The 23,630-nt window shown below is 36.9% G+C and overlaps 1 protein-coding gene across 2 annotated transcripts in view; it reads right to left on the reverse strand.

Moving 5' to 3' along the window:
• LOC114658188 (alpha-2-macroglobulin-like protein 1) overlaps positions 1-23,630 on the reverse strand; it is an 84,979-nt gene that overhangs the window by 43,298 nt on the left and 18,051 nt on the right. For both annotated transcript variants that reach the window (XM_051932105.1, XM_028810281.2), the window contains 11 exons: positions 23,007-23,091; positions 22,653-22,767; positions 20,834-20,948; positions 20,245-20,354; positions 16,440-16,607; positions 9,651-9,881; positions 7,858-7,921; positions 7,128-7,273; positions 5,024-5,173; positions 2,508-2,669; positions 1,821-1,929 (listed from right to left, as the gene is read on the reverse strand). In XM_051932105.1, the coding sequence (XP_051788065.1) occupies positions 1,821-1,929; positions 2,508-2,669; positions 5,024-5,173; positions 7,128-7,273; positions 7,858-7,921; positions 9,651-9,881; positions 16,440-16,607; positions 20,245-20,354; positions 20,834-20,948; positions 22,653-22,767; positions 23,007-23,091 (1,455 nt within the window). The remainder of the gene's footprint in view (positions 1-1,820; positions 1,930-2,507; positions 2,670-5,023; positions 5,174-7,127; positions 7,274-7,857; positions 7,922-9,650; positions 9,882-16,439; positions 16,608-20,244; positions 20,355-20,833; positions 20,949-22,652; positions 22,768-23,006; positions 23,092-23,630) is intronic.

Below are 23,630 nucleotides of genomic sequence, written 5' to 3' on the forward strand. Positions count from 1 at the left end.
CTATCTCAGACACCTGCCTTTAGATGGAGACGTTTATAACATTTTATGGAAATCAAGATAAATGTACATACAGTATGTGAGCAAGTTTTGTTAAATGAAGGGTTCCTGGCCCTTTAATAAAACTAGCTGTCTGTCTGTCGACACATGTCTGAGTCCCACTGGAAAGTGGGAGATGTCTGACTTAGAAGAAGTCTATATGTGCAGTATTTCCAAGTTAGCCAGATGCATACTTTTTTGAGCCAGAATTATGCCCAGAGTTAGACATAAAGAATACTTGTGGGCTTTGAATAAAATTTAGAACAGATAGAAATATCAGAAGACAAAGCAAAGGAGGAGAAGTTGTCACAAGAAAGAATATAAGAATTTAAGTGACATTTCGGTGATTTTTTTAAGCATTAGGACAGAAGTCATGTTAGGTTATCTATTGCTCATATACTGTACTAAGACCAATGGAGTGCAAGCTATATGTGTTATTGAGCTTTCCTTTCTTAGCTAATGTTCTGCATGAAATAAAACTTAACTATTTTGTTCTTTTGTACTCAAATACAGTACATAATTTGTTTATAAGTAAAACTTATTTATTTGTAGTTCAAGGGCAGGTGGCTAAAATTAATTTAGCACTGAAATAAAGATACAGAAACTGTGTTAACTATCATCTCTGAGTGTTAGATATATGCCAATATTGTATTGGATATCCTGAAACCAGATAGTCAATCTCCTCTGTGTGACATATTCTGGCTCTGATGTGCTTTAAAAAGATAAATGTGTTGAATAACAGGTTTAACTGAAAGCATCTATTCAATACTTAAGTTGCAAAAAAGATGTGGTTTGTTAATACACCCATCATATTTTTTACAAGATAGACAGATAGATATAAACGAAAAAATAAAAAAGTTCTTCAGTGCAAATATGCAGCATTGCCCTCTTAAAAGGGAACTAAAATAGAGCCTATAAATAATATTCACCACCTCTGAGATTTAATATGTTTGTCACATCAATGCACACTATGATACTGGCTGTTTGGTATGAATTATTACACATAGAGTTATATACCTGGCTTGGTTGCATTTCTCTACTTGATCGGGGTTTTTGTCATTTTCAACTTTTTAGAAAATGTTATGTATAGATGGGTCACAGTTGTCGTAAATACACACAAGCTAAAACATTAAGTTTTGTTTTTACAAATCCTGACATATGCATGGAAAGCTGTGCAGGCACAATTAAAGCCTTTTTATGCGTATGTAGGAAGTCAGTTTTGTTAACCACTACTGTTCTATGTGTGACCTTATAGCTTAAAAATAGTTAGACCACCATCATAATGAAGTTATAAAGTGTTCTTCAGTCATCCTTCAGTGTTTGCATTAGAACTGCAAATATTAACTGTACTGCTGCACTATATATGTATTGAAGGCCAATTCTAAATTCTATCAGGCTTAGAACTAAATTGCTGTGACTGTTCTAGAATAAGGACTACTCTTGAAAAGTTATTTCAAAGGACCATGGACCACAGCTATGGATGTTCCCCAGAAACTGAAAAAAATGGATTTTTGTTTCATATTCTTTATTGCTGAATGGCTACATTTTTGTCCCAAGATATATTTTATTACATTACTCATGTAGAAAAATCAAATGCAAAATAGAAATTGAACTGTGTTCATTTATTAACATTGTTCAATTCTTATAAGGTTATCAGGAAGTGTAGGCAATGTGGTTTTCCATTTCTCTGTTACTAGTTTATTATTTGTTCTATGCCTAAAGGATGTTCTGTTCTCAGAGACTAAACTGAATGGAAGAAAAACAATTGAATTTTAATACTTTACCATCATTTGATATATCTTCTTTAGCCATACCACGGGAATAGTACATAATGGGACTGCAGATGATTGGCTTTTTCACATCTGAATTGGTAAGTAATTTTAAACCGATGCTCTGAAAATGAAAGGACATAAAATATTAATTACATAATTACATTTTTGTCTTTTAAAATTACTCAATAAATACAGCTACATTAAAACAATGACTGATATACAGTATTTATATGTTGACTTGATTTGAAAATTAGTACATAATATCTCTCTATTATAAAAAAAATTTTGGGAAATCTTGGGAGGGAGACGAAACGTGATCTTCTCGGAAGACAATTTGATGACACGCAAGACTAGACATTACAATCTTAGGAAGCAAAACCCGTGAGACAGTGACTTTTGCACATCACACCCTACTTACAAACAATTTAAAATAAGTTCACGGACATCTAACCTAGCAGTTGTTGGAATGCTTTTGGCAGACACACTTCATGTGCTACCAGCTCTTAAAACAATGACAAGCGACAAGCAGAACATGCAGCTCGCCAGAAGCAGCAGCAAGCCAGCAGATGATCCAATTGCATTTGCATCTCCTTAGCGTGTGTTCAGCCTCAAAATCCAGAAATAATATCTTCTGTTTTACAACTGCTTGTGAAATGACCAAAAAATAAGATATGAAAAAAAATTAACTTCACTCTTTACCTGGAAGACATTGAAAACATCATTTGCAGAACTGTACATGGGATAGTAAAAGGAGCGTTTTTGCAGAGTGCGCATTAAATTGTTTTCACAGGGGTATGGCTCATAATCATATGTTTGATAACTGTAGCCACTTATCATTTGAACTGGAAGCCTGCTGTAAACCTGCAAATCAATAAAGATGAGTTAGGCAAGGCTCTGGATGGAAAAGTGGATTTCAGCATGCAAAAGAAAGAGATTTTTAGGATTTCTACAGAAATAATACCCTTTTTACAATCTACAATATATCAGTGACTCCAAGTATAAGTCAAATTTGACCTTGGTTACCAAATTAAAATACAAAAATATATGTGCCTCAAATGTAGAGCCACAACTGTAATCAAGATTAAATTCATGTAATGCTCAACAGTTGCAAAATATTTTATAAATAAAAAAATAATTTATTAGTGGTACAATAAGTCACAAAAGGACAAACAGAATATCTGTTAAATGATATATTTGAATTATTTGATTTATAGTTTTCATGTTTTCGGTTTTATTATGATCATTTCTATTATTTTATATAAACTGTTTATTATTTGATTACAGCTTTATACAACTAATGCAATGCACTTCTAAGTACAATTATATCTGAAGTCATATTAGACCACTGTCATTTATTTGCCTTCAATTAATATTAAATTCAAATTTCAACATAGGAATGGTGACAAGTAAAAATGGCAAAGTAAGTAAATGGTTCAACATAGCTGGTTCTTTGCCACTGTACTGTATGTTGTTGCAGTTGTGGTATTCTAAAAAATGCTTCACGTCTACCTTGACTGCAGTGGCCAGTCCACTTTCATGCTATCTAGGATTGTAATTTCACCCTATAAATTAATATCCTTTGAAGCACTATACTTCCTAAATTTACATTCTGATCAGTTACTATACATCTCCAGTTTCTGCTTTCCTCAGTTTCCTCTACTTTTGCCACACTTATTTTCTTTGACTGTCCATTTTCTGTCTCACTCTGTCATTCGGGTACAAGAATATATCAAAACAATAAAACTGCTCCTTATGTGCAAGTCATTAATATACTGAATTAGCCCAAATTCAAAATATGTTTAACTACTAGATATTTTAATAAGTGTGTACTTTATGGCCACAGACTATGGTTTATGTTGTTTTTTACAGTAATGGGATCCCTTCCTTAGAGACTGATAACTCACTGCTTTAGATATGAAGTAAAAAAGCAATTAAACTTGACTGGTAGATAAAATGATTGCAATACTTCAGCAGGAGAAACTTGGGAGGGATCACTGTTTATTCAGCAATGCTTTGCCCCACCTATTGTAACATGGTGATTGCAGAGAAAAAAAAATAAAAAAACACTTTAGCTGAGGCAACTTTTGGCAAAAATAAACCTGAGAATGCAAGATCCCTCAAGAATGTCTTTATCATCTAATAACATCTGAATACATCCCATTTCTGACCAACATACTATCTATTCACTCAGATGTATCACCTAACTCTGTTACTGGTTTATTCACCTTAATTAAAGGAATCCCTTGGTACATACAACCATTTTTCTCTATCGACATTATAACTAGACATGTCCTGTTAGGACTATTCAGTTCTTCCAACTGTGAGGTCCGCATCAGTCCCCCATCTATGTTTTCTTTTTTTTTTCTTGTTTTCCACAGACCTGTACTATCAATCTTGCCATCTCAATTTCATCTTAAGTCTAAGGGGGTGAGTCCTCCTTCTAGATTAAAATTCTAAAATGCTGCATTTGTTAGGGCAGCTGTCACCTAAGAGGAGTACAAAATGACTTTTAGTGCCATAGATGTTTGCTGTGATCATGGATTATCTTAGGTCACTTTGGTTTAGCAATTCTCTTGCTCTCTTGTTATGTTAAGGTTTTCCCACAGGGCCTGTTACTTGTGTTTTAGCTTTCATAATAGTTAGCTGTTTCTCTTTTGGAGAATTTTTGTATTTGAATTCTAGTGGTGTTAAGTAATAGTTTTCAGATAACATTTCTGGATCATTGTCATGGCTAATTTCTTCATTTCTTAATTTTTTTGGTTAGGTTTTGTCGTAGTTTTCTGCTTTCTTTCATCCTGCATAATTGGGATTTCATACCTGTGGAAATTATTACTTAATTATTTTTTAATTTATTTTTTTATTATGCTTTATTAATCCCGAAGGAAATTACTTGGTTTTTCGTATACCCCTTGGGGTCAGAGCGCAGGGTCAGCCATTGTACAGCGCCCCTGGAGCAATTAAAGGTTAAGGGCCTTGCTCAAGGGCCCAGCAGAGTAGCATCTCTTTTGGCAGTGACGGGGATTCGAACCGGCAACCTTCGGGATACCAACGCAACAATAAATATCATCCAATAGATATCAGAGTTATTACGCAGCTTTGCAAAAGGCAACTAATATGTGTAAACCTCTAACTCTGCAGTTGGAATTCCAAAGGTGTGAATTAGTCCCTACTGGTATGCATGTAAGCTCTTGTAACAACTGCTATGCTGTACATACCGAGTTTGCAGTCAGCTGTTTGCTGGAATCCAATAAAAGAACACTCTTATCCACTGCGCTTACTGAGCACAAGGAACCAGGTTTTGCTTGCAAGTGCAGTTTAGTGTCATCCCCAGGAAGTTCACTGGAAGATGAGAACTTCAGTTCTACCTGAATGTCAAACACAAATAAAATTGGTTAAATCAATCATAGTACAGAAGACAAGACAAAAATAAAATAAATGCAAAATGTGAATGAACTGCATACATACAGAATAGAAACTCTAACACATAAATAAGAGCAACTGTCTTATTTTTGCATTTCCTTCAGAACAAGTTAGAAATGTAGCATTGTGTTTAACTAAATTAGTATAATTGCAATGCTTCAGGATTGTAAGGTTGTTTATTATATGTTAGATAAGTAGATTTCCAAGTCAGCTTATTGTTCTTTTTCCATCCATCCACCTATACACTTTTTAAATCTTCTTTAATTAAGCTCTGCAGCCACGAATGCAAGAAAATAACTACTCCTCAATAGCCATCGCTGAGCACATCCACACATGCTTGTGCACATTCACGCTATGTTGTGTTACACGCTATGATGTTATACAATCCAATTTAGAATCCCCAATAAATCTAATGGCAACTAAAAACATTAATGAATAAGAACAGCCTTACACATTTGGTGCATAATTTTAAAAAATAAATGTAATTGTAAATAATTATTTTGCTCAATATCAGAAACATGCCATCTTAGGAAAGCTACAAACGTCATCAGTTGGATTGGTGGTGAAGATCTGTAATATAAGTATGAAATGAGTGGAGAGTGAGGGGATCCTTCATTGGCTGTTATGTAGAGTGGATGCCCCTTTCCCATAATACCCTTCTGGTAAACGCTTTAGGTCAATTAAAACTAACACTAATAGACAGCTAATCAGTTTATTGTCCAGAGCCGTATCTCTCACAATCCAGTAAATGTCTTCCTTGCTTATTTGTGTCCTTTCACATGTGAAGGTGTTTGTGTGTTTGTGTGTGCAAACACACTACACACACACACACACACGCACACACACACACGCACACACTTTCACTTTAATTTGTACATCTCCTTTATAATTTCACTATTCTGCAACTGTTCATAATGCATGTTGTTTAATTTGTTATTTGTATGTGATGTTCTATTCTTTTAGAGCAACTGCAAAGCTACCAAGTTAAATTCCTGTGCGTTAGGTTCTGGCAAATAAAAGTGATTCTGATTCTGAAATCAACCAAGGCATCATGCTGAAAAATTAATACACAGTTTTGGGTAACATCAGTTACTGTTTGTTTTGTTACAGCCCTGGATTAACCATTAAGAAAAATAAGCACAAGTTTGGGACGCAAGACGTAGGGGGGCACTGCAGAGTTTTTTTCCCCTAGATATCATGCCCTTAACTCTTTTCATTTCCACACTCGGCTTTAGTTGAATTTTTTTGTAATTGTCCTCATCTGCCATGTTCAACTTTAATCTGTATTTAAAAAAAATGTTCTCTTTGGCATGGTGAGTGACTAACATTTAAAAGATTGGTTTGAAGGTGTTCTCAAATATCACATTTGTTTCTCTAAATAATGATATTTATCTGTTTTTTAAAAGAATTGCCTACCATCATTGATTTCTGTAGAAAGAGGATTTTCAAAATTGAACAGTGTGCTTTTTTATTAGAGATAACATCAGATCTTAATTTGCCTTATAATCTTTAGGAAAGTAATTAAAAGTAGTTTTCAATAAATTTTTGTATGTGCATTTTTTTCTTATAACCATTTAATTAAAATGCATAAAAAGTGTGGAAAGGGTGCATTTTGTTCTGTCACTTTAGTATATAAATCAATCATTATGTTGTTTACTGCTATTTAGTGTTAAATAAATCACTTGGCTAAAGTCCAGCCTTACAGTATGAACACTACTTTAAAGTATGCTACATATACCTTAACTAAAGATTTTACACTTTCTTACAGAGAACAGGAGAACAAGGCACTCTTTTATGGTTGCATAACGAAGTGAAAAGGCATAACAGCTCAGCTACTTAACACTGCTCACAATGCAAATTACAAAGTTAGAATTTTAAGACTAAATAAAGAGGACTTACCTTATTCCTAAAACACATTTTAACTTTAAAATTAAAGTTGTCTGCAATAATTTCTCCGCTTGGCAATATAGTGTACATGAGAAGTTGGGCGGAAGGTGCTATATCGGATGTCACAGCGAATTTTAAATCAAAGAATCCTTCTGAGTCTGCAAACATATAAAATGTAGAACATGTGAAAAAAAGAGTACTGATGTTAAAAAAAAACATTTAAAAAATGTTTAAATACTTTAAACTTAGGCTGCTTATCAATTTCATCCACAGTGTTAGCTTCATTACACAAATTTCACATCCTAAATTGTTGTTTTGTTCAGTTAGACTAAGACACAAGCAGTTTAAACATGCAACTCATTGAAATACTGGTAAAAAAATACAATGATGAGTGCACTTTAAAATTATAAAAAGTTTTCATGTTAATCACAGTTCAGTGCTCCATTACAGTAAGTCTTTTGCTTTCATAAACCAATTTCATTGTTTCAGTGATGTACTTCTGTATTGTTTTTCTTAGTATTGATCATAGGAAATCAAAGATTATTAAAATGTTCTAACAGATAAAAGGTATCTTTCCAGTGAGTCAAAAAGTGTAATTAATCACTTGACATCTATTTGGATGGGCCTTTATATGTTAAATCATATATTCCTCCTAAATTAATTCAACTTATTTTGATACATAAAATCCTGTTATTTAGACCATATATAGGTTTCTTCCATTGAAATTTTGTAAAAATCTTACCCGCTCCTTTATTCAAATGAACCTGAATTCTTTCATTCTTTACAAAGATTCCTTTTGCTGCCATCTAGTAATAAAGTTAGAAAACACCACAAGAAATTAATCCATATTATATTGAATTTTGAGTTATTTATTCTTATTGCTCCTAACTGCTAATGCTGTGTAATGAATGATCCAGTAAGAACCATCAGAGTTCCATATAAAGCACTTTAAAGGCAAAGTATAGCATAATTATTTCAGTATTGTTTTACCTTAAGCATAAATAGGTGATTTGCTTATGGCCAAATACTGAAGCAGTGGTAGTGACTGAACCAGATACGATATGGCTAACAGTTAAAGGTGCTTATCTATTAAACCAGCCAGCATGTAAACCAATCACTTCTATGGGACTCAGACAATGAAGTTCTAAGTATTTAACTCAAAGTCTGATGTACCACAGAGCTGATATTCCTCTGGACATCTGTGTTGGTAATTTTCATACAAAGAAAAGACCTACATGTTTGTATGGCATGGTTAATGATGCTGATTTTTGTCACGTCCCAGTAAACATCTCAGTTTAGGAAGTCTTATATAAATCTTTAAATATTACTAATAAAATGCATAATTGAAGATAATAATGTACATATAAATTGTGATTTTATCTTCACAACATTAATTTTATCATTTTTTTTCAATCTGTCTAGGTAAACTTTTAGTCCAGGACATTGTTTCTGGTATAGATGGTCACAGCTGAATCCACCTCATTCCCAGTAGGTTATGTGCACACCCAAGCAGAGGATATTTACTAGAGTATATGGCAGGCAGCAGACCATTCATGACTTTGTGTCATAGATGCACTTTTTCTCTGTACAAATTTAGTTTACCATTATTACGACTTTATTTATTTATTTATTTTAGGTTAGGTTTGTTGGCGCTAGGGAATCCTTAGTCTTTTCTAAACTTGCAAAAATGTTTGTTGCTCTGTTTGGTGTTGGAGTTGGTAGTGGTTGGACAACTTAAATGGCAGTGTAGAACTTTTGCGCTGCAGTGATCAAATGGTCTGTGCTTTTCTATACAACATCTGGGGTGTACATAATCTGCATAACTGAGATGTTGGACTATTTGTTGAATTCTGTATTGCAGTGCAGTCCGCTAATTACCCTGTTGATTCCAGCAAATATCAATTAAATGTGCAGGACAAGGCCGACAATGGTCACATTCCTTCTATGGACCGTAACACAAAAGTTTTATATATGTATGAAAGAATATGAACAAAACTTTCACTTTGCAAGCAGCAAATCACATTGTTAAAGGAAAAAAAAGCTTAACATATCTGTGCCTGGCTTAATGATAAAAAGTAAGTATTGGAGCCAACACTATAAACTACACATACACAGATCAAAATGCATAAATAGTCATTCTACTGAATGTTGAGATAAAATCATCAGTTTCCTTACAAGCTATATTCTTCAATTCAAAGTGCAGTTATTTTGAGTAACCACAGAGTAAGCCCTTAGACAACAGAGTGTAATAATCATTCCTGCATTATCAAGAAGTGCATTTTATGTGTCCATCTAAAGTGGCCCAGTGTTAGTGACTACATACTTGAGTGTGCCTTGCAACTAATGTTCCATCCATGTAACCTTCTAGCTTTGTGCCCAATTTTTCCAAGAAAGTTGCTAGTGTTCCGTGATATTGAAGTAAATAAGCAAGTTAGAAAATGCATGGTTAAACATTTTTTAAGATCAATGTATCAAGTAAAAAATGAAAGCAATGACAAAGAGATGACACATTTGACATAATTTCTGCCCACTCACATGGTAGTAGAAATCCAAAAACTCTGATCCCTCCTCAAGCTCATCCATTTTAATGATATAGTGGATGATGACTTTTGCTTCTGTTTCACATGCTAGTATTTCATTAGTCTCTTGGATCTTCAAATAGCTTTTACTTTTTGAGTAAAATGGATTTACAGTAAGATATGAACTACCATATGTGGGAAATGTAAAGCCATCAACATATGGTTCTGTATCATATTTGTAATATGCCTGCAAGAAAGTGAGAATACAGAAATTGTTACTACAACTCCTAACATTTGTTTAATATCAGTCATACAAAAACAGCACAGCATATGCTGTACTTCTGTTTCCAAAAAATGTATTGCTGTATATTTAAAGAACTAATAAGCAAGAAAGGCTTAAGTAAAATCATAGTGGTCCAAAAGACAGAATGGTAATAATATTATTAATAATAATAATAATAATAATAATAATAAGAAGAAGAAGAAGAAGAAGAAGAAGAAGAAGAAGAAGAAGAAGAAGAAGAAGAAGAATGATATGCCAAGATGAGATTATCAGGGAACAGCATCCCTGTTGGGGTTTCACAGGACAATATTTACTGATCAGATAATCATCTGACAAACATCTAGTAGATGGTGCACCTGTGGTTGATAACCAACTATTGATGAAAAGGCCTGAAGGTGTCAGACATATTATGTGCACAGTAATAGATAAACTGCATTCAGTCAGGTAACAGCTAAGTACAGCTGTTATCATTCAAAGAAACAAATTAGAAGACACAATTTGTTGTATCATGTCACTAGTGAGTTATAACACCTGATACCTCAAATTGATTAATCTCCAACTAGTATAAAATAAAAAAGGTGAGTTCATGTGCTAAGGGATACAAACTCTAGTTACTGAAGGACTGGAATATCTTCTCCTATTTTCCAGAAGAATCCATGGAGTATTTCCAGGAGTAATCTCCTGATCAGATTCACTAAGATTAGTTCCTTATAAACCACAATGTCATAAGTATATGACAAAAACCTCATGAGTCCATGAATCCATTCTACCAGGTGTCAACCATTAAGGCTACTGGTTATGGTGTAACGGTGGAGTCCCTCGATGGCTAGAGTAACTTTTGCATGCCACAGGATATCTGAACCTCACTGTTAATCAGTGAATTTATTCAATAAGCTGTCTATAAATTGATGAAAGGGCTTATTTCAGCCTGGAAAGTCATAGAATATATCCATGAACACAACAGTGAACTCATCTTAATGCACTGGTCTCCAAAATAATCAGATTTCCATCTAATCAAGTACAGTAATACCTTAGTTTATGAAGTAGATCTGTTCCAGGACTTTAGTTCTTTAAGAATCTTCATCATTGGGGGTATATTTAACAGACTAAACATAGGAGGAATATGGATATGTATTGTAATAAACCTGAGCGGGTATGGGAACCTGCCATCTGCTGTCTAATGCCTTTGCTACCCTACATTGTTACTACCCTGACCTCTATTTTCCATGGCTCCTTTCATGTGACTCCACACCCTTGTTACTTGTGTTCAGAAACAAATAACATTTGTCTCACCATCTCAGTTCTGTGTAAAGAACCAAATCTGGATCCCTAAGGAAACTTGCCAGTGGCCACACCGAGACTTATGGACTTTAGCAGTGAAGAAGCATTTCAGAAGTACTTGCAGCTAAGCACACAACACCACTTTTTTCCCACTTTTCACCAGCTCCTCTCTTGACTGGGTGCTAACCCCGTGATTCTGCTACAAGGCATTACCTTTTTCCAGATTCTATCCTCCTCTGCATTTTATTTTCTAAAAATGTTGCTTTTTGCTTTTGTGGCATACTTGGAAAATTATATTCATAACTTTATAATAATATTAATCTCTATTTCCTTAATTATGTTAGTGTCCTGCTAACTTTGCTGGACCACAGCTAGTTATTGTTCTAATATTAAGGGCTTATTTTCTGTATTTTTATGGAACAAGAGAAAGTTGTCACTTAAACGTTTTAATTTGGCACGGGACAAAAAAAGGAATACCTATACCAGACATGGAAGTATATTGCTGGGCCTTTGTTTTGTTCCCCTTTTTCAAATGTCCATTCCTTACTGATCATTTCTTCTTCTTGACTTTGAACCAAATGTATTATTGCTGTTCCCGCACCTCTTTCCATTCTTCCTATCACTTTGCTAAAATTAAAGTTTTAGGTATTACATCTCTTGGCCCAATTATTTCTTATGTTTTGAGAATTGGGCTGATTCATGTTATACTGGCATCTTCAAACTCCTATATTTCATAATCCAGATCTATCTATTGAAGGTAACTCAGTGTTCTTCCCATCATGGGCAAAGTGCAGCATCTCCAAAGAGACAATTTTGATGCTTCCAGTCTTCGTACATTTCAATCCTTAAAATCCATTTATGACATACATTTTTGATCATCTTTTTTATGTCTCCAGTTCAGACTGGTCCTTAAGGCCTGTAAAATGTCTTTATCTTTTCTATCCTCCAGCAAATTGTAGTTATTTCATTATATAATTTATTTGTGAATGCTTTTGTCTGCATTTGATAAGTTTTACCCTTTAATAAATAATTAATCACAAAACAACCATAACTACAGTATCTGTGAAATAACTAAGCAATCATGTATAATAACTTTGGGTTCTATGGCATACAATTTCAAAGACAGGAAATGTCTATTGTGTGTAAGGAAGTTTCACACTGCAGACACAGCAGACTGGGCCATAATGTGTTTTAGGTTGACTTTGTTATAAATGAGTTTCATTTTCAGAGGATTTGTTAAGGTATTACTCTATCTGAGAGATGAAATGTAACAAGCAATTTGGAGTAGATATGAGTTGACTATATACAGTGCATCCGGAAAGTATTCACAGCGCATCACTTTTTCCACATTTTGTTATGTTACAGCCTTATTCCAAAATGGATTAAATTCATTTTTTTCCTCAGAATTCTACACACAACACCCCATAATGACAACGTGAAAAAAGTTTACTTGAGGTTTTTGCAAATTTATTAAAAATAAAAAAAATGAGAAAACACATGTACATAAGTATTCACAGCCTTTGCCATGAAGCTTAAAATTGAGCTCAGGTGCGTCCTGTTTCCCCTGATCATCCTTGAGATGTTTCTGCAGCTTAATTGGAGTCCACCTGTGGTAAATTCAGTTGATTGGACATGATTTGGAAAGGCACACACCTGTCTATATAAGGTCCCACAGTTGACAGTTCATGTCAGAGCACAAACCAAGCATGAAGTCAAAGGAATTGTTTGTAGACCTCCGAGACAGGATTGTCTCGAGGTACAAATCTGGGGAAGGTTACAGAAAAATTTCTGCTGCTTTGAAGGTCCCAATGAGCACAGTGGCCTCCATCATCCATAAGTGGAAGAAATTCGAAACCACCAGGGGCCTCATGTATAAACGGTGCGTACGCACAGAAATGTTGCGTACAAACGTTTCCACGCTCAAATCGCGATGTATAAAACCTAAACTTGCCGTAAAGCCACGCACTTTTCCACGGTAACTCATGCCCTGGCGTACGCAATTCTCCGCTCAGTTTTGCAGACTGGCGGCACCCAGCGTCAAAGCAGTGCTACTGTTCCTGTGTGGTCACCCTTTCTTTCTTAGACCCACATTCCTGACGCGGCTTTATAAATACACTGAAACTAACTGCATATTGTTTATTAGTGTAATGCATCTGATTGTAATTAACCTGCAGCAATATAATGGTCCAGGGAATAGCCATATTATTTCAAATACCATAACTGCTTTAGCGTTGTTACTCTCAATGCATCTTCTTCTTCTTTCAGCTGCTCCCGTTAAGGGTTGCCACAGCAGATCATCTTTTTTCCATATTACTCTCACTGCACCACTCGGAGTATTTATATCACTGTATCTGAGTGGGGAATCACAGCAGCAGCTGATTGGAAAGAGAATTATCGGTATACAGCATGAAGCAGACGCTTACTCAGCCACGGCAAAACGTTTCCGAGACTTCCATGTACGGACTTCGCGATTTAGAAAAAGTTTCAACTCAAGAACTATAAATGCACTAAATCAGTCCATCAAGTGCTCCTTGTAGAACTGTTTGGACTTATAAGTACAATCACCTCACTGTAAACTTGGTATACAGTTATAATATTGCACAACCTGCGCCACTTTATAAAGTGCGTATTTACATATGATGACGATATCATTTTTAAGATGAAATGCAGCAAAATATGTTGATTATATTATACAGATAAAACTTTAACTTCATTTAAATAATCTGTATTGTTAATAATTAAACATGTGAGGACACGGTGCCGCAGTGCTAGCTAGTTCATGGATTGTTCCTGCATTGCGTTGTATTCTTGATCATGCTGATGTGACACTGGAAGGATAGACGGATAGAATAATTAAACATGTACTATGAAGATATTTCAATGTTCCTTAAAAGTTTTGAAGAATCAGCATTCTAAGCTTACAAATGGCTTCATGTCTATTACAGAGCTGATTGTGTGGCGATTGGGTATTTGGAGAAAGAAAAGTAAGGACAGGAATTGGAGGTTAGTACGTTTGAAAGAGACAGTACTGCTGCAATAAATTATTTCATCGAAGGTTGCGCATGGTGCAGCAAGCCTCTTGCATGAGATATGAACAAGCACTGTGCCACTGTGTTCCCATGTTTAATAACATGCTTTAACTCTTATCATCATGAAAAAGATATCACGTATACATCTCAGTATTTTAATTATTCAGAGAGCTGTAATATCACAAATGTAATGGATTCTGTGTCCTGTCGGAGAAAAAGAAAGCCCGTTTAAGAAGCAGGTAGTGATTCACACACAGAGCACATAGAAGATCAAATACAGAACAAAGCATTTAATGTGCTACTTTAGTTACAATGGGATTTTAGAAACTAGTAAATTAAACGAATTTAAGATGAAGTTTATGATGTTCTACTTTAATGGCAAAATAAACTACGTGATTAAAGTGGAAATTTCGAGATTAAAGTTGACATTTCGTGCTTTTTTCCCACTGTGTGCCTATTTTGTTTTGTCTGTACCCTAATAAGCTTTCATATGACACTCAGACGGTGGTCTACGACTTGCCTTTTCAAGGCGATTTTGATATGTGATTTCTTTTTTATTTCGGGCACTGTGCGACTTTGTGAACTTGAGCTTTCGAGTTTCTCCGACACTCTGTCACTTGATTAACTTCAATTTGTTGATTATACCACTGTTTAAACCAACAAATAGTACGTTTTTCCTTTGCCTCCATTTGGTATTCGCTGAAATTCTTATATTTTCCCACGTGCTTTTCCCATTTTCTTTTCACAGAAGGCTGAGCTTAAGGACTATTTATATTGATTTGCATATTCAAAGAGGCGTAATTCTGGGAGGAGTTGGGGCGGGACAGAAGGCGCGTGCACGTGCATTACTTTTGACGCTGATCGGAATTTATGTAGCGGAAGAACGTGGAAGTTTACGTACGTATAGATTCCTTCATCTGGGTTTTTCTGTGCGTACGCACATTCCTGCTTTTGTGCTTACGCCATGTTATAGTGTGAGTTCTACGCACAGCGTTATGCATGAGGCCCCAGGACTCTTCCTAGAGCTGGCCGGCCAACTAAATTGAGCGATCAGGGGAGAAGGGCCTTAGTCAGGGAGGTGACCAAGAACCCGATGGTCACTCTGTCAGAGCTCCAGAGGTCCTCTGTGGAGAGAGGAGAACCTTCCAGAAGGACAACCATCTCTGCAGTAATCCACCAATCAGGCCTGTATGGTAGAGTGGCCAGACGGAAGCCACTCCTTAGTAAAAGGAAAATGGCAACCCGCCTGGAGTTTGCCAAAAGGCACCTGAAGGACTCTCAGGACATGAGAAAGAAAATTCTCTGGTCTGAAGAGACAAAGATTGAACTCTTTGGTGTGAATGCCAAGCGTCACATTTGGGGAAACCTGGCACCATCCCTACAGTGAAGCATGGTGGTGGTAGCATCATGCTGTGGGGATGTTTTTCAGTGGCAGGAACTGGGAGACTAGTCAGGATAAAGGGAAAGATGACTGCAGCAATGTACAGAGACATCCTGGATGAAAACCTGCTCCAGAGCACTCTTGACCTTAGACTGGGGTGACGGTTCATCTTTCAGCAGGACAACGACCCTAAGCACACAGCCAAGATATCAAAGGAGTGGCTTCAGGACAACTCTGTGAATGTCCTTGAGTGGCCCAGCCAGAGCCCAGACTTGAATCCGATTGAACATCTCTGGAGAGATCTTAAAATGGCTGTGCACCGACGCTTCCCATCCATCCTGATGGAGCTTGAGAGGTGCTGCAAAGAGGAATGGGCAAAAATGGCCAAGAATAGGTATGCCAAGCTTGTGGCATCATATTCAAAAAGACTTGAAGCTGAAGACTTTCCAGATGCACTGTATATTAAACATCAAATCAAAGCTTTCATAAAGATTCAGCCAAAAGTATAACATTTTTAAAAAATTGCCAGAGGCATAAATCTATCTCTTACTCAAATACATGCCAACTATATTCAATTCAGAATTGATGGTAAACTTATTGACATTGAATACAGATGAATATATGCTACGGTTGAATAATTACTACGTCATTGGTCAAATTACTACTGCTACCATAAATTGATCCCAGTTTTAATGTACCTGTATGTACCACCTAATTTTCAGCGGTCTTGTTAGACCTCATACTGATTGAATTGACAAAACTAATGTTTCAGATTAACTAAAACATCACTAAAGACAAACAAGAACATTTTATTACATATAAGATACATACCCGAAGGTTAATTGTACTGTTACCCCATGAGGAAGTGTCCAGTGAGAAAACTGCATAGCCATTTGAGTCGGTCTTAAGAGTCAGAGTCTCATTTTGAGCATCTCGAGCCATGTAGAGGTACACATTTTCTTTAGTCAATGGAGAGGAATCAGGTTTAGTCACTTTAATCTAAGAAATAAAGAATAGTTTGAGATAACTTTCTAATAAAGCTAAATTACAGAGAAATTATTAAAAATCCAACAGAAACATGGACATATACAATTGCTGTATGTACAGGACCTGTAGAAGTAAAGTTAGTCAGCATAATAGACCAAGCTGTAGGTACATTCAGGAGGGTTTAACTAATGGACAACACAAGGCACTGGCGCCCTGCCCAGGGTTTGTTTCCTGCCTTGCGCCCTGTGTTGGCTGGGATTGGCTCCAGCAGACCCCTGTGACCCTGTAGTTAGGATATAGTGGGTTGGATAATGGATGGATGGACAACACAAGTCATATATACACCTTCTCATATGAAATTCTGTAAAGGAGACCAATACTTGTTGGAGCACCATGAAAGGGTTGAAAGAGCATATGTTCAAAGGCAAAAGAGTAATATGTCCTAAACCACACTGTTCACTAATCCTCATAAATGTATAAAGCTTTGACAAAACTGTAGTCATCATTTATCTCCAGTGGACATGGATATTTCTAGTAAATGTATAAGAGACTTATAGTTTTAAAAGAGTGTTTAACTTGAGTTTTGGTGGGACACATTTATTTGGGAAAGCAGTCAATGTTGTAAAGATGTGGATAACTTTTCCAATGGCAATTGTAAAGACTGACACACAGGGTGGTTTCTGGGCATAGGCTGCCCAAGCAAAGGCCTAGACGACCCTCTAGTGGTCACGGCTCATTACTGCAGCCTTCAGGGGAGATTCCAATCTTTATTTTGTTTAGAAAAATGTGCCTGAACTGAAGCAGAACACAAAGAAATGTTTATGTTCTGCGCCTCAGTAGCAGCAACACTGTCTGCACTACTCAAAACACAATCTCTATGCTGTTGTACAGTATATACAGTACTAGGGCAGGCGGAGTGTGGCCTCTTCACTCCTTCTCCACACCTGTGTGCCATGTGAGTGACAGTGAAGCACAGCTACTTCAACTTCGGCAGTTAGCCATTATCAGGACCAAGAGTAAGGACTCACACATGACACATAGCCTGACAAATGAACACACAGCTGGTGCCCAGTCCCCTCCGCCTCCTCTTTAGGCGTGGGTGAGTTCAACTGACTTGGGTGCAGTCCAGACTCTGATGAATGACTGACTCCATTCAGGCAGCCACCCGCTTGCCTTGTTTCACTGGTTGGGAGGTACTAAGGTGAAATAGTGAGCCAGATGACAGGAGGTCTTGGAAGCAGGAGCACTGGCACTGCGGTAGGAACACTGTGGCCACTATACCACCAGGGTTTTTTTTAGCAATACATACACTCCAGGACCATTTAGAGTATAGGGTTTGTTTTAGTGCTTTTATAGCAGTTTCAGTGCAGTGTAGGGCCTCACCACGGACATGGACCACCAGTTGCTCTGGATTGGGAGAAGGTCGGAGCTTTTCCATGCAACTGGGGTCTTCTGAAGGAGGACATGTGACATGTGGACCTTGTTTAGGTGCAGGCTCCAAGTAGGTGCAAGGGTGCATTTCGCTCCGCGGTTAGTGGAGGCATAGGGTGGCCACATACACATGCAGAGGCGGGCGGTTCAGTCAGGTGCCTCAATGATGCCACAGAGAGACCGGTTCCTCGAACCTGCACCAAATTAGGCAGCAGGTTTAAAAAGGGCCTACATAGGTCAGGAGGGGGAGAGAAAAGAGATGAAGGAACAAGACAGAAGAAAAATGGCATCGGAGGTTAAAGGGAGAAAGAATCGAGAGCAAAAAAGTGAAAACCTGTGAGATAAGTCTCGGGCATGAAGGAGCATAGGATTGTTGCTCTTGGGGCCGGCTTGCCCCACTGCTTAATTGTGTGGTGTGGGAGAGAGCATGAAGGAGTCATCCCAGATCCGAGATATGACTGCGGGAATGTGAAGGATGATGGGAGGACGACCAGCACCAGGCAGTCTAGCAAAAGCCGTTTGGAAGCAGCTAAGACGAGGGTTGGGTAGTGATGAAGAGGCTGTTGAGTCTCCGTCAGCAGCACAAGTCATGAGTGAACCAGGGAGACGAAGAAGGAGGTGGGCTGGGACCATCCAGTAGTAAAAAGAACATTAAGGATCCAATGACTGTGTATTTTTAACCTCTAGTTTTGATGGATTTATTTTTTTGTAACTTTTTAATCTCCACCAGCGCCTTCATTTTATTGGATTATTTATTTATTATGGATTGAGCACTGCACTTTGAACACTGTGTGTTTTGGATTTTGTTTTAATAAAAGCACTTTTGCACTTTTTGCACCTATCTCCTGCATTGTGTTCTGTCCTCATCTGCCTGGCTCATCCATTCATGACTATCGACAATCTGGGGTCAAGAGGCTCTTTCTATTATAAGTGTTAGTCCTGTCTCTCAGTTAGTTTGGCTTACTTTCTATTAACACTCTGCCTTTCACCTCATATCTCTGTTAGCCTTTTGGTACTGTTTGCTGTTTCTTCCACCAGTAAGCCTTGTCCCAGCTGTCTTTCCTGCCTTAGAATCACCGAGTCACTGGCTGTAAATGGCTTTAAGTCCCATCCCTGACCTCCAGCCAATCATCTAGGATTTAATCACCCTTTACAAAATCATGACCATGTGCTATCCTCTGTGGACCAGGGGGCATTCTGGCCTTTTTTTAACTTTCTTAAACTCGCCTTCCCTGCCAAGTAAAAGGTCAGGCTCCCATGGCAGAACTTTAAACTTCACAGTGGTAGTGTGTTTTGCTTATGGAAGTCCCCACATAGTCACACTGTCCTGAATGAGACCTCTCTTTGTACTAGTGTGAGTGAGAGTTTAGCTCTATTTCTTTTAAGCTTTTAAAAGGACTCTCCCTTCTTCTGTGCCTCACCTATGTCCACTATTATATCATGCAACACTTTAGATGACACCAGCAATTTTGAAAATAATGTCAGGTAGTTACAATATTCATGTAAACACAGACAAAATAAGCAATTTAATAATCCAAATTAAGCAAACTTCAAGGAAGGAAATCAAAGTCCTTGGATAATAGAACATGAAGGTGATTCAGCTCCAAAAAGCTGATATGTCATTTATTTGTCATGAATAAAACATATTCCTAATTCCTAGCATGGAAAGAGACAGAGAGAGAGAGGAGGTTAGGAGCATGCGCTGATACAGTGCATTGCTGCACCCACCACATGACAAACAAACTCAGGATCCAGATTATGACCGAGTGCAGCCATGCAATGGGTGACACCTAAGTACCACACTAGATCAGGTGGCTGGAGTGCCAATTCTGCCACCATCCCCCAAGTTTTTCCCTGCAGGTTGGAGGGCCTACATGGATGAATGCAGATTAACATCATACCCAGGACAGAGCAATTGCAGGTTAAGGACCTTGCTCAAGGGCCCAACAGAGCAGAGTCCCTTTTGGCATTTACGGGATTCGAAACGGCAACGTTCGAATTGCCAGTGTAAATCCCTCGCCTCAGAGCCACCACTCAGCCCATGGAAAAACATGGAGAGACAATATAACAGATAGACTGAGGAGAGAGTTTTAGCAAGCTGAAAGTGTGAATTGATATTATTTCAATTAACAGATTGCATTTAGCTGATTTAGTCTTCCTTCAGAAAATTATCTTCAACACTGGTAACCAAAGACAAAGTACTAGAGCCACGACCTACCTTTCCTTTGAAAGGAATTCCCTCTTTGTAGACACTGTCAGTCTCTTCAAAATCCACGTTAATCAAGACATTAGTGAATTTAAGAAAGCCACCTTCTTCAAGTTTCACATCTTTCATGAAAGGTATTAACGGAATTGGAAAGATGGGAGATATTGTGTTAGGGATATAGCAAAGATCTTCTGCATACTGTATTCATTTTATTAATACTTTGTTTATACATTTGGTATCAAAATGAGATTTGTACTGTATGTGTACAAATTTTTTCAGCCCTGATTCCCCAATACAAGTACAGGCTGAAGCTTATTCTGAGAACATCAGGTACAAGGCACGATACATTTCTGAATGGGAGCCAATCATTTCATTAATTCTTGTGCTTTTAATGCTCGTTCATTCCGAGCAAAATAAGTTAACTATCAAATTTGCTGCTTCATTTTGGACTATAGGAGGAGACTTACTCACAAATGAAGGACACACAATTTAATTCGTCACTCTGTAACTAACATCTTTTCAAAGACTAGAGTGGAGGATGTTTCAGTGACATCGTTTTAAAATTGCATGAAATATAAACAAAAGTACAAAATGAATGCACCTGTTCCTTCTTCTGTCAATTCAGCATCAACCTTAAAGGAGTTTTGATAGCTTGAGGAATTCAATTTAAATTCTTGAAGTTCCACAACTTGAGTTCCACAACCAGATTTTTCAGTCTAAAGAGAAAAAAAAATGGTAGTGTTTTTTTTTATAACTTTAACAACAATAGCATTATACTTCTGAAAATAAATTATAGTATTAAAGTATTACTATAGTTATCAATACATGTTTCCTGTTTGTGTACTACTTCCATAAGTATTTATTTAACAATATTTTTAAAAAATGCATGTGCTTTGCCCTGCATGGAGTTTGCATGTTCTCCGGTGTCTGCGTGGGTTTCCTTCGGGTGCTCCAGTTTCCTCAGACAGTCCAAAGACATGCAGGTTAGGTGCATTGGCGATCCAAAATTGTCCCTAGTGTGTGCTTGGTGTGTGTGTGTGTGTGTGCGTGTGCGTGCGTGCGTGCGTGCGTGTGTGTGTGTGCGTGCGTGCGTGTGTGTGTGTGTGTGTGTGTGTGTGTCCTGCGGTGGGCTGGCACCCTGCTCGGGGATTTGTTCATGCCTTGGGCCTTGTGTTGGCTGAGATTGGCTCCAGCAGACCCCCGTGACCCTGTGTTAGGATATAGCGGGTTGGATAATGGATGGATGGATGGATGGATGGAAGGATGTGCTTTGCACATTTTAAGCATATGACTAGATTAGTTGAAATATGGATTGGGTGACACAAATAATGCAGGATGTTTAACATGGACATTTTTCATATAGTTTACTGTTGTCCAGCGTTGGTCACCATATACAGTATATCCATTCTATCAGAAATGTTATCTTCGTTCTCCATGAAAGCATGGCCATAACTACACCCAAAGAGGGTAACTTACAAAAAAATATATAAATTTTGGGTGCAGTATGCCTCTAAGTAATTTGAAAAGAATGAAGGAATAAAATATTTCTCATTGAATTAAGGTTTTAAAAATTCCCAATTTTGTTATATTTTCCTCTCAGTTTATAGTGTTCAAACTTAGGATCATAAGTATAAACAACCTGGGAATACTTGAAATAAATAAATGGTAATGAAAAGCAATGAGGAACCATGAATATTCTTAGACTTTCATTGATCTCTTACATCTTGTAAAGCAAAGATAATAGAAAGATTGTAACAGATAGCTTTCACTACACTGTTATAAGAGTACATACTCAATTTACAACAACAAAATATCATTTCAATTGCATTATTTTGGGGGATTCATGTTATTGTCTATAGAAGTGATTGTTAACCTGGACTTCAGATGTTTTGCTCTACATGAAGGCATGATTAAAGTATGGTGAGTGACTGTGAGGAGGTACTTTAAGAAGATGTCTGAAACAGCAACAAACACACACGGAAATACCCAGGACAAATTCACGCACCAGCAGAAAATAAGAGACAGTCATCTTGAAGTCTGTTGTTCAAAAAATGTAATGTATGTTGCTTTTCATAAACTTAGACATGGTCTCATTGTTGAACTCCTAGAGTAGTAAGAAAAATTCTCATTGATTGATATGCAGTGTGATACTGCCATAGTGTACATAAATTATACATATAATGTGCAGCATTTCCTGAAGTAAGATCAGTCCCATATCAGATCACAATTATACCACAATGTGCCAGGTTTTGCTTGGTACTATGCCGAGACCACCATTTTTAAAAGGGTATGGTCCACTTGTTTTAGTCTGTGCCAGAATGCAATTGGCCTGTTCTCATCAACCTAAACAAAGTACAGGGGAAAGCTCTATCGATTTTAAAACAAGTTCCCCAAATAGGCATGAAAACTCCTTTACTCACCTTAGTTGTATATTTCTTGCAGATGTCTGTGCTCCTATCATGTCCAAAAAACCAAAAAGCACTCCTGCAGACACTTAATGTTATAGTGCCCATAACTGGCTTTCCATATGTATACCTAAAAAGTGAAGCTCTGTTTAAATATTTGTCTTTGGTCCTTAATTACGTTTCCTCCCAATTAATGCAATAACATTTTTGAGGATTAGCAACAAGCATAGTGTAGTTACTAATGTCTTCATATGAGTCAGGCAGGGTTTCTGTTTCTTTGTGAAGCACAATTAGTATGAGACATCAAATGAAAAAATTAAGTGAGTAAATGAAGATGAAACAAGTTTTATTTTGTTTACTTTTACTTACTTTCCGCAAACTTGAATACTGACTTCTGTGTCTTCAATAGTTACTGTTTCTGGCATATTAATCTTAATTTCATACTTTGGCAGAACTAAATGTGAAAGAGAAAAAGAAGTCCTCAGGCATAAAAATAACAGGTATAAAAAATCAGGTATAAAAAAAAATCACACAACCAGTGCAATAGGGAGAACAGTTCTTTGAAATGAGTTAAATGGGAAGATTAAATAAATAGGATCGATACAAAATTCATATTGCATTCAATATCATGTTCTTTTATACAAATTCCTCCTAAGTAATAATTAAATGAATACATACATACATAAATACACTTTCAGAATTTGATCTAAATGTCAAGATGCAAAGCACCTTGTATGGGAAATTGTTTTTTTTTCCCAACACAGGCAAGTTATTATACAGGACTTGATTAAGAACACAGTAATAGAAGAGAAGCAGTCTGAACTATTCGTAAGGCACTTTACTTATATAAAGCATACAACTTTCAAATGTAATATTTGCCTACTTATTAGTACTTATAGAGTGAAACTGTAATTCATTTATGCCTTCACCAGCCATTTAAATATCAGCTTCATAAACTACAAACTAAACTGTCCATCTTCTCACATTCAACTG

The sequence above is a fragment of the Erpetoichthys calabaricus genome, chromosome 9 (assembly GCF_900747795.2).
Source record: "Erpetoichthys calabaricus chromosome 9, fErpCal1.3, whole genome shotgun sequence".
NCBI classification, from domain to species: domain Eukaryota; kingdom Metazoa; phylum Chordata; class Cladistia; order Polypteriformes; family Polypteridae; genus Erpetoichthys; species Erpetoichthys calabaricus.